This window comes from Chenopodium album, chromosome 18, assembly GCF_948465745.1.
Source record: "Chenopodium album chromosome 18, dcCheAlbu1.1, whole genome shotgun sequence".
In the NCBI taxonomy this organism is placed as follows: domain Eukaryota; kingdom Viridiplantae; phylum Streptophyta; class Magnoliopsida; order Caryophyllales; family Amaranthaceae; genus Chenopodium; species Chenopodium album.
This window is the reverse complement of record NC_137851.1, coordinates 5589975-5602299: the sequence shown is the minus strand read 5'-3', so window position 1 is coordinate 5602299 and position 12325 is coordinate 5589975. Positions and strand designations below refer to the sequence as shown.

At 32.2% G+C, this 12325-nt stretch overlaps 1 protein-coding gene across 1 annotated transcript; it reads right to left on the bottom strand.

Moving 5' to 3' along the window:
* Positions 1-4225: 4225 nt before the first annotated feature.
* Positions 4226-9863, bottom strand: LOC145592840 (uncharacterized). Its single transcript, XM_081649345.1, has 13 exons — positions 9628-9863; positions 8685-8767; positions 8438-8495; positions 8296-8355; positions 7704-7833; positions 7392-7615; positions 7220-7312; positions 7051-7122; positions 6083-6115; positions 5746-5886; positions 5169-5225; positions 4598-4693; positions 4226-4505 (listed from the first exon to the last, which is right to left on the bottom strand). The coding sequence occupies exons 1-13, from the start codon at positions 9721-9723 to the stop codon at positions 4476-4478; spliced, it is 1173 nt and encodes a 390-aa protein (XP_081505471.1). The 5' UTR covers positions 9724-9863; the 3' UTR covers positions 4226-4475.
* Positions 9864-12325: the final 2462 nt, after the last annotated feature.

The following is a 12325-nucleotide window of genomic DNA, read 5'->3' as shown; positions in this document are numbered from 1 at the left end:
CTTTTTTTTTTTTTTTTTTTTTTTTTTTTTGAAATGGACACTAATTTTGCCCGTTTTAAATGTTGTTATTGTAACATTTATCAATATGCCCGTTACAAATAGTTCGTTACAATTGAGCTTTTTTTTCCACTAGTTTTACTTATGTAATTAAACAAAAAGAGATTAGAAAGTAGGAAACCTTGGACGGTTGGAGCCGATTTGCCGAGGAGGTGGAAGACCTTTCGAGTCGAGACTAGAGAAGGAAGGTGAAGTAGTGGGCCTATTTTCTGGTTTGAAAACCTTATGAACGACGGAGTACAAGTAATTTCGACATTTTTAAAAGATAAGTAGAAGGACCTTGACCATACCTCAACTCTCACGGTTTTTCTAGTCCTATATTTGTGGGTCAAACACTTTGAGAGTAAGGGGGGAAAGGTAAGGTATCCCGACCCTTAAAGTGTCTTTATTGGAGATTGAACCCCCAACCTCAAGGGGAAAAGTACAATCCTTACCACTAAACCAAACTTAGCTTGATAAGTATTTGACAATATAGAAAAAACACATATCAATGTTTGTTAAAGATTGGGGAAAATAGTTCTCTGTATTTTTCCATTGTATTTTCCCATTGTATTTTCTCATTCATAATATTCGGCCACATTACAATATATATAGACAATATGAATATCTAACCCTAATATTCCTTCTTAACTTCCTATAATATATCATATATATCTTTTCACAATAATATCTCATATATATGATATTATTATCATAATATCGTATCACAATATACATTCCTATCTCAATACCCTCCCTCAAGTCGGAGGTGTAGGTCTCAAACGTCTGACTTGGACAATAAAATAAAATCTGCATCATGTCACCATCAAGCGACAATATGTAATCATCAAACGATCCGGCGAAAATAACAAAAATAATCCCCTTGAACTTGATTAGCATGCCACGTTATTCCTCTTCATTAAAATCATCCATTTCTCCACGATATTAGAAAAATAAAAAATTAATGTGAACTCTCACAATAATTCTCACAATGTCATACACAAAAGCTGTGAACTCTCATGCACAAATCTCACACAAGTCAATTAACTCACGTTTTTTTTTTAAAAAAAATATATTAGTATTGTGAACTATCACAATAACTTTGTATTGGACGCAAGTAATAAATAATGCGTGCAATTGATCACTCCTCTTACACAAATTCTCGTGTTTAAGATATTTTCTCCCTTGATGAGAACGTCATTCTTTTCGAAGTCATCAATCAATACAACGAGAACGTCTTTCTTTTCGAACCCGTCATATTTTCTCCTCCTTTCACACGAACTTTCGTGTTTTTCATCCTCTCCTAGATCTCCCTAGGCTCTGATACCATGTTAAAGATTGGGGAAAATAGTTCTCTGTATTTTTCCCATTCATAATATTCGGTCACATTACAATATATATAGATAATATGAATATCTAATCCTAATATTCCTTATTATCATAACTTCCTATAATATATCATATATATCTTTTCACAATAATATCTCATATGATATTATTATCAATGTTACATGGTTGGCTAAAAGGCGGACCTCAAAACTCTTTAGGCCCTAAAAAATTGTAAGGAAAATTACCCCCTTAGCTAATTCCCTATGTTTTTTGTAAAAAATAAAATTTAAGTGTTCTATTTTAATCGGACACCAACAAACAATATATCAATTTATCACTTTGATTAAAACCATTTTACTTAGCAATAAGTATACTTATAGAATTTGATATTTGGAAACTACTCCCTTTATTCCTAAATAATTGACATGCTTTACCTTTTTTTTTTCACTATTCACATGCTACTTTTTACCATCATTTTTTTTTTAGTTTCTTAAAAAAAACAAAATTTATCATGAAATATATTCTTAAATAGGTACTTTTATACAGTTTCATAATACAATACAACCTTTTTATTACTTACTTTATTTAAGGTCGAATTAATACATTGACATGTAAGTCAAGTTTGATTGTTTTAATTATTTAAGGGAAATTATCAATGGTACACCCAAGGTTCAAACATTTATCAATGGTACACCTACTTAACTACTGATTATCAGCGGTACACCCAAGGTTTCACACACTCATCAACGATAATTACTTCGTTAAACAAACGTTAATCCTAGTTTCTTTTTGGCTTTTTTCGATTTTTTTAACTTAAAAAACTCCTTCCTTTTTTTCCCTCTTTACTTTTCCTCTTTTATTTAAACTAACCCACCCACCAACTTTAAATTTGCTTTTTGGCAATGAAAGAAGTTGTTGCTAAATATATCTTTGGCAACAAGTTTGCATTTTTTGCAACGACTTCCACTTGTTATCCATGACGCCGTTACCAAAGGTATTTGCAACGACTTACTTTTGTTGCCAAAAATAAATCTTTCGCTACAATATTTCTATTGCTAAAATGTAGTTGTTGCCAAATTTCAATATTACCTGATATATGATTAGAAGTTTTTCGCAACAATAATAGTTGTTAAAAATTTTTACTTTAACAACAACAAATGTTGTTGCTGAAACTTTTTTTGTTCTATATTGAGAAGTTTTCTGCAACAATAGTAGTTGTTGTTAAAAACATTTTTACTTTAGCAATAACAAAGTTTGTTGCTGAAAAGAGAATTAAATTATCTTGTGATTCATAAATGTAAATTATACTCCATTTATATTCAAATTATACCATCTTATAACAATATAAAGCCCGGGCGTTGCCCGGGGTTACTACTTTTATAATTGTTCAACTGTTAATTTTTAAGAGCACCTAATAGTTTGTATGTAGTATGCGTCTTCAATACTTTATTGTATAATATTATTTATTGTGCAAGGTTAAAATATAATTGGCAATTAGTTTAGATGGTTAAACAATAACCTTTCTTCTAAGAGGTCAAGTGTTCAAACCTTATCATCCATATATTTTTTCAATATAATTGAGACAACATGGACTATTGTTGATTGTGTGGATGACGTGGCATATTGAGGTGCTGAGTGGATGACGTGGCATTATAAAAAGTTGAGTAAGCGACGTGGCAAATTGAGGGGGCCTACGTGGCGTATAAACGTTTTTAGGAACGTCTTTTAATATATTAGTATACATTAAGAAATAATGGATATATTTCCAACAATAGATGGCATTAGGAAGTGAAACTCATTCATAGATTATTAAAATTTACATTATACATTACTGTCCAATAAAAAATTTGCTAGAAGTTTATAGGTAATTTTGACAACACAAAAGAAAAATAAGAGATATGCATTCATTTACTAGAAAAATTTACATTTTCTATCTTTAAAATGATCTCTTTGTGCGTCACTTCGTCATTCTTGATTTTCATTACGATCCTCGAATGCCCCCCTATACCAACACATACAAAATAAAGGAGGGAAAGTAAAGAGGGAAAAAAAAGGAAGGGGTTTTTAAGTTAAAAAAATCGAAAAAAGTCAAAACAAACTAGAATTAACGTTTGTTTAACGGAGTTGTTACTGTAGATGAGTGTGTGAAACCTTGAGTGTACCGCTGATAATCAATAATTCAGTAGGTGTACTATTGATAAACGCTCAAATCTTGGGTGTACCATACCTTGGGTGTACCATTAATAATTTCTCATTATTTAAAGTAGAAGGGAATATATTATGAGACTATCAAAAGTGAATTAGATAAATACTTCAAAATGTCAAAATAAAATTAGAGAGATCAAAGTATCAACGGTGGATGATTATAAAGTCTGTAAAAGATTATCATGGTGGATCATTAAGGCACATTTATGAAGATCACATTAGCAATGAACTATGGCAAAAGCTTTTAACTATTGAACAATTATTATTTTTATATAGTTATGGAAAACCTCTTATTTTATTTGACGTATAAATAAAGAAAAGAAAAAAAAACCTCTTGGTTAAGAGTTTTAATGCGTATTTACTATTTAGTTGAAGGTAAAAACATTGGTAAAGTATGGAAGAGAATCCTTTGATCTATACACTTTTTGTTTAAAGTATTCTTCTCAAACATGAAATGCATTAACATGCTTATGTAAAAGTGTAAAACATGCTAGTACAACTTAAGACTTAAAAAAAAAAAAAAAAAAAAAAAAAAAAAAGACTTACCAAGATTTAGCATAGAGATTAGAGAGAAACTAAAAATATGATGTATCAAAGATGGGATAACAAAACAAAAAAAAAAAAAAAAAAAAAAATGAAGAGAAGACAAAGCTGCTCAATAAGCAAAAATTGAACTGAAGTAATATTTTTTGTTATTTGTCTAGTTGAGAGATATGTACAATCACCTATCTGCAAAAAAAAAAAAAAAAAAAAAAAAAAAAAAACACTATCCAACCAAGAATCTGTGTTACGTACTTATTCTGTAAAAAAACACAGTCCACCTTGTATTTCTAATCTTCCTTTCCAGCGTGTCTGTTCTCTGTTGTAGACAAGAAGGTGCATGAAACCTGATTCATCTAGTTAAATTAATCCAGCATCTCAACCACTGGAGCATACTGCAAAAGTAAATTCAGATAAGTGAAGAGAACAAAAAATATACAATTTTACAGAACCGGATTATGCTATACAGGTCAGAAATCATACTGACCTCGTCATCATCTTCAAAATATAATCCGTCCACAGCACTTTTCTGCTGGAATTTCCAACCCAGTGTGTTCTCGAGCAATTCTCTTAGTTTTCTGGTCTATTGAGGTCATCCAGAGAAAAAGTAGAGGTTTTCATCAATTATATTGATCAGTGTAAATGCATAAACTGGATATGGGAACGGGGAAGCATGAACACAGCAGACCTCATTCTTAGGTTTCAAAATGCATAATGCATGAGTATATTTTTCAATTGTTCCACATACTAGACAACGTACGTCTATTAAGGAAATTTCATATTGTTAGAACATTATGTACATAATTCCAATAGTGCAACAGAACCATAACGTTCTCCAATCCAGTCCCCCTCGCCCAGTACCTCCCCTACTCACACCCACTAAACCACACACAGACCCAAGGCCTCGTATGTACTCTTTCACTTCCATAGTTCCATGCAGATATAATGAGGATGGATTACAAAAAAGAAGTAAATGAAAGACATAGTTATTCCATTATTTCCATTGTCACGTAAGAGCTAAAAAAGCATTGCAGAAACACTGTCAATATAGAACTCACCCATGTTAAAAGATCGCCATCAACAACTGAGGCCTCATCAACCAGCAAAAAAAATTCCTGCACATATCAGCATAGAAAAATGACTAGATTCAATACCAGATGACCAATTAAATTTCAGCTGAACTTTATTAATCTGTCACTAAGTATGATCCTATGAAGCAATTCTGCTTCACAATTCTATTTCTTCAGGGTAAGGGTTTGAGGAGGTTAGAAATACTTTATATTGAACGAATGAATTATTTCCTAATTGCTGCAATCTACTTTCACAACCAAAGGGCAAGGTCAACAGAGAGACAGGACAGATTGTAGGCTACTAGATAAACTATGACATACTAAGAGCCCTCAGCTTTTCAAACAAAAAAAAAAAAAAGATATTATGGAGATGCACTGTCAGGCTTGCAAGGGACATTCATTTGGTGCAGGAATATAAATAAAACAAATATTGCTGGAGGAAAAAATATTTCATCTCAATAACTCCAGGACACAACCCTCATAAGCAAGAAGTCAGTGTTCTTCAGCAGAGTCAATCTCTATAATCTATGTAAATACATGAATATATATTTGATGAAATAATTACCTTGGAAAGGTGATGCAGAAAACTATCAGAAGTAAACCATGAATCGTCAAGCAATAATGACGATTCCTTCTCTATTGTGCTATTATTTGCATGACCCCTTTGAAATCCATATTTTAGTTGATAATATACACACTTGATGAACTGCAAGAAGTGTCCTGAACATTAGGAAGGAAAGAAACAGAGAAAAGTAGTGCACCATGTCCTGTCATCCTCTAAGTAGCAGTCTACCAAAAGCACATCAATCCAACTAGCCATTTATCTCCAAAAGGACAATGGCTATTGAAAAATTTAAGTGATATATGGGTAGTTTTATAAACAATTAGGTAGTAGATTTTACCTTTATGAAAAGCTGGCTCCTAGTATGAAATGGCTGCAAGAAGAAAAAACAAAATTGATAAATTTCGCTTTCAAGAACAGAACTTCATTACAAGCACACTTCGTATGCTCCAGAATGAAACCATAGAAATTCACATGACCCACACCCACCAGACGTTGTGCTTAGGGGGGTTGGAGCTTATTAGAAATGAGACCTAACCTCGCATTTGTCAGAAATCTCATATTGACAACTAAAGTTCCAGCCTTTAAATGACATTATTATAAATCTTACAATATCAAAATACTAGGCTCTTGAAGAGCATCCATGATTTAGTTTGGAGGTATTCAAATATATCAAGGTAAGATGAAAATACTTTACTTGACCCTTGACCCTGCCAATTAAAAGATGAGCCCAGCTACTCTAAAAGGGCCCTATAGTTCTGCTTCCAACTTCCAAGTATGATGAATTGGATCTTCTTTTGTCCACCGCCCTTTCTTCAGTACCTAACTTCGTTTATTGATTTTTGGCATTTTTCAATCCAAATTCAAGACCTCTAGTAACATACAGCAACCAACCATCGACTCTTGCTTAACATCTCAGTCTTATGATGAGGGTAACTTTCCAGCTCAAATACTAGAGTGAATCAAATGACTAAGATTTTCCTCTCCTTGTACTATGAAACAGCAAGCAACCAACATATTCCCCATCAATGGTTAAACAAGGACAAGAGCACTTATATATGAACCTTGTGAAATCATCGAGGTAATGCTATGAGGAATGATTGTTACAAAGCTTCCCAAATCCAAAAAATACTCACAGGTAATGCACAAGGTACAAGTGTACAACTGCTTAAAACCCACAACTAACGTGAGGACCCAAAAACTGAAGGAGAGTATTTGCAAACTGCAATATGATTTAGATACTTATGGACGTCTGATAAGGAAATCCTAAAATGTAAAGCAGTGAGAATTGTGAGTGAGAACACTTACAGCTTGGGTACATCCAAACAGAAGACTGACCAAAGATTTCCACTGTAAAAATCCATCGAGTGATTGCCCCATCTGTGGAAGATCCAATTGTCATTAAGGCACTAGACAGAAAGACATTAAAAGCAACTTGACATGTTCATTTGATGAACTGTAATAGTTTATGTCATACCAGAAACGCAATTAATGCAAATTGCAGCTCACCAAGAAGTCTGTCTTCATCACCCTCAAACTCTTTCATAAGAATGCTTTCCAGAATATAAGTCTGAATATCACTGACAGAAGTGTTAAAAAATGGGAATTAAAATTTATGGCAAAAGTATAAGCATCTCTCTAAAAACTACCTTGTCTAGATTCACAGAGGTAAGTTCTGCTACAGAAATTCCTTTCTGCTTGATTACGCGAGGAACAGGTGTATAGTAGCATCCTTTCTTATCTGAAGTTTCAGCTTCTCTATTGAATTTACTATTCTTTAATTGTTCAGCTAAAGCTATCTCCATGGTAGTTTTGGGAATGTTGCCAACTAGGCTTGATTCACATGCCACTGTGATTTCCCCTCCTATTGGTTCTGTGATACAGGACAAGAATGAAATCATAGGCAGTCAAAGATTAAAATAATTCTCAGAAAAGCTTCATAAAAATAGGATGGTTCTCACCAATACGCTCTATGACATCCTTAGTGATGTAATTTGACAAACGTTTCCAATCTCCATAATCACTCAGTGAGTAAGGGCCAAGATGCCTATCGAATTCAAACTGTTTCACAGCCTGAGCATATCTCTCTTCCTATATTGAAGCAGAGAAAGGATGTTAGACTATTATAGTTGGAAGCTTTAACACACGACACTACAAGAGTATTAACTAATCAATTCTCACACAAGTCCAAGCAAATTGAGCTGTCGCATCAAGAACTTTTCAGATATAAAGCAACAACCGACATGTATTTGCTGTCCTTGCCAAAATGAGTGTTATGAACTTGATTATTACACTAACATGAATAAAAAAGATTACTTTTAATATGAGTGCGGAACTAAGCATAACTATTTCTAGGTACAAGTTCATTCACTCAAATGATAACATCAAAGATGTTCAAGGAATGACAGGAAGCCATCTAGGTTACAGGAATCAAGTTCCTCAACCGGAAGCTAGCATTGTAGCTACGAAATTCTTCGATGCAATGTAAGAGTGACCTTAAGTCCTTAAGGTATCCCCATTAGCAAACCAATGTTACAACTAACAAGTACTAACCTCTCCATCTGGAACTTTCACCAGTCTTTCTTCTTCCAGGTTCCATTTACGAACAACAACCTGTTGGAACCAAAGAAAATGAAATGGAAGAAACAACTGGAATCCAATGGATTAGCTCATAGTATTTAGTAAGCAATCAAACCTCAGATGTGGATGTCTCAATAAAAAAGCCAATGATGGATGAAAACTCCTTTCCATCTCTGCACAGAAAATTGAAAACTCCATACCATCAAATCACATAGCTGGTAGACAAAATGTCAGACACAGAACAAGGTAAAGCTAAAGGGTACAAAGTACCACTAAATAGAAGATTAATTCAGCGAATACAAGCAGACGAAAAACTCTCAAAAGCTCTGAAAAGAACAAATGAAATAAGCAGGGAAACATACTTGGTAGATGAACTGAAAAATACAAAATGAACTCCAGGAGGAATCATCTTAATACCCTTGAATTCAGGGCCAGCAGAGAAAACCTGAAGGGAATAAAACCCATATTTTTAGCAAGTTGCATATCTACAAAAAGATTATAAGTTATAACCCCATCTTGTTAGATAAATTGTACAATGACATGCTAAGCAATTTTGTGAGCAAAGGTACGGGGCCAAGAAGCCGAGAGCGAATACAATTTCAATAAGATATCTAGATTATCATTAATCTGATGGAGAGAATTAAACATATAATGCGCTACACAAGATTTATGAAGCGAAATTCACTTGGAAAATACACATTCAGTCCTCACAACGATCAACTTCCAAAATCATCCTCTCAACAACCTCTCTTATTTTTTATTTTTTTTATTTTTTTTTTGAAAATATACTCTCAAGTCTCAACAACCTAAACCTAATTAAGCTGGCTATTAAGTATTAATCCAATAGAAACTAACAAATATATAATGAAATTCCGCACTTTCCTTGCAATTTTCCAAACCTCCTGCTCAAATTCTAGGTCACTAGCTCAGGTACAAGCCAAGTATCAAAATTTTATGATATTTCCTGAGATTATCACTCAGAAATTAAGGTTCCATGTTGCCATAACTATCAATACTTGAACAAAAAAAACTAATAATTCGAATTCAGCTGAAAAACAAGACAACCCCATCACTATAATCATTAACATTAAAGCATATATTGCTCAAATGAGATATAATTAAACAAAAGCATTGCTTTTTTCTGGAAAACCGCATTAACAACCTTCCAGAAATTTAAACCCCAAAACTTATAATCAAATTATAAATAACAAATTATGCCAACACATGTAAATATAACAAAAATCTTAAATTTCTAACACAAACCAAGAAAATAGAAGAGAAAAAGAAAGAAATGAAGAAAATGACCTGGGTATCAATGCCAATGAGAGTGTACTGAGGAACATCGAGAAAGAGAAGAGTTGAGCCTTGCTTTACCAGTTCTAATGCTTTTTCTTGCTCCATTTTCTTTTATTTCCCAATTTAATTTCTTTGTAGTTATGAAATTGGAAGCTTGGAGCTTTAATAAGTTCTTCGGAGTTTTCGGCTTTACGAGTCCAGAAGTCTCTTTGATTTTCCTGTGACTGTAGATTGTAGAGGAAGAATGAAGAAGCCAAGAACACCCGTCTTTTTAATCGACCAGTGTTATTAATGGTATTGTTTATTTATTTATTTTTTTTTTTTGAGAGAATGGTATTGTTTACTTAGGGGGCGTTTGGTTCGCAGAGTGGTATAGGTTTGAAATCAGGAATATGGTTAAGGTGGTATCGGGTTGGAACTTGATACTTAATACTATGTGTTTGGTTCAATTTTGGAATGAAATATCATCCCCTTAATTTCATATATTTGATACCTAAGGGAATGGAATGATCCAAACCCACCTTCCTCCCAAGGTTTCAAAACCCCATACTTCATAGGTTTGAGGTATGGGTTTAAAAATCATATTTTTGACAACCAAACATATGGTATGGGTTTTAGTCATTCTAAACTCATACCTAATACCTATAATCTGCGAACCAAACGCCCCCTCAATTACTTTACTCCGAGGTTAAAAAAAAGGTTTTTCTAAGCTATGCCTTGTAATACCCCGTATTTTTATACGTATTTTCCGAATTAATTAATTAATTATTATTTTCCAAAAGGGTATTTTAGTAATTTAACTTACTATTTAAATCTTGGAGCCAAAACTATATTTGAATTTTGGCTCCAAAAGTATTTTAAAAACAAATTATTATTTTGGATAAGATTTATTATCCATTTATCCTATTTTAAAAACCGGATTATTTATATATTTTGGATATTTTAATTAAGGCAAAAGCTATATTTTATTATTATTTTAATAAGTCCGAAAATCCCATTTATTTGGCTAATAAATTTCGGATTTTCCTAAGAGAAAATTTGATTTTATTAGTTAAATTATTTGTTGAATATTTGGTATTTTATTATTTAATTATTTATTACAATAAATATTATTTACACAATTATTTTAATTCCTTAAAACTAGCAAAATAATTTCCTAAAGTACTAAATAGGAGGGCCGAAAATATGAGCTTAGGAAAGCTCAAAAATTTCGGCCATCCCAGGTAGATTTTGGGGAAAATATTTTGGTAATTTGTATTTTTAATTATCTCCTTAAAATCTCCTATTTTCCTTAATTCTAATTCTCCATCTTTTTAATATCCAATCATTATATTTCTTTTCCATTCATTAATCTTAATTATTCCCCAAGTAATTCCAATTTCCTTAATATTTTTCATGACAAACATACCTTCCATATTCAATTATACACAATCTCTTCAATATCAAAACTTTCCTTAAATCTTTACTCACTTCTCCAACTAATCCCTTAAACCCTACTTACCATAATTCTTCCCAAATTCTCTTACCGTAATTCTTGCATGAGCTAGCCTATAAATACCCCTTCATACCTCTCACATTCTTCACACCAATTCTCTTCTTTTCTTCTCTTCTTTTTACACAAATCATCCCGTTTATCTTTGAAGCCGATTTTCGGGAACTTTTGTCAGTTTTTGGGGTATTTATGTTTCACAGAAGATTGTTCCTCTCAAAAAATCCTTGAGGTTAGGCTCAAGAATCACCCAATTCGGAGTTATATCGAAGGAGTTATAGCCTCTGCAAGTTCTGCCTATTCTTTCCAACGAAAATCCAATTCTTCTCTTTTCCTTGGTTTCTTATCTTTTCTTCTTCTCTTCTCTTATTCAATTATTATTATTATTATTATTATTATGGGGGATTTATAAAAAAATATTATGAGTAGTTTTAATTATATAAAATTAGATTTTTAATGATGTTTATGAAAATTAATTTAAAAGGTTTATGTACATATAGTTGGGGGTTTTTAATTTAATTGTTGTGATTATTTGTTAACCTTATATTAATTAAGGTTATATTTATTTGTAGGGTGTGTTCGATCAAGCTACTTGAGAGTTCTTTTGAAGTGTTTTTGGTTAAGCGAGGATTACGGTACGCTAGGTGGTTAGATACCTTGAAAAAAAAGATTGATTTGAATGAACATGTTTGAATGATTTTATGGTGATTGAATTAAATTGACTTGAATTATGGTTTATGAAATAAAAGTATGTTTAAAAGATTGGTTTTAATAATTAAATTGGAGTATTGATTTTTTTTATAACATGTTTTGATTAATTAATTTATTATTCATGTTTAAAAAGGATTGGTTTTGAAAGCTTGTTGGATTTATATAAAAAAAGGGGAGTTTGAATTATTATTATTAAAGGTTGGAATTATTGGATTTAAAGAGGATTTATTTAATCATTGAATTAAATTTATTATTTATGCTTTATAAGCATGTTAGTAATCCCACTATGCGGATTTGGTATTTTGATAAGGCCTTGGACTTTGTATGACCGGGTCTTTCCTCAAGAATAGCCTTGTAACATAAGGAGACTAGCTTGGGGGGTGTGCACACTTGGGAGAGGAATTGGTTAAATCGGTTTAATTGGTTTTAAAATAATTGGAATTGGTTTTATTGATTATTGGGATTTGAATATTGAGAATTGGTTTTGAATCATGAGTTTGGAATTAC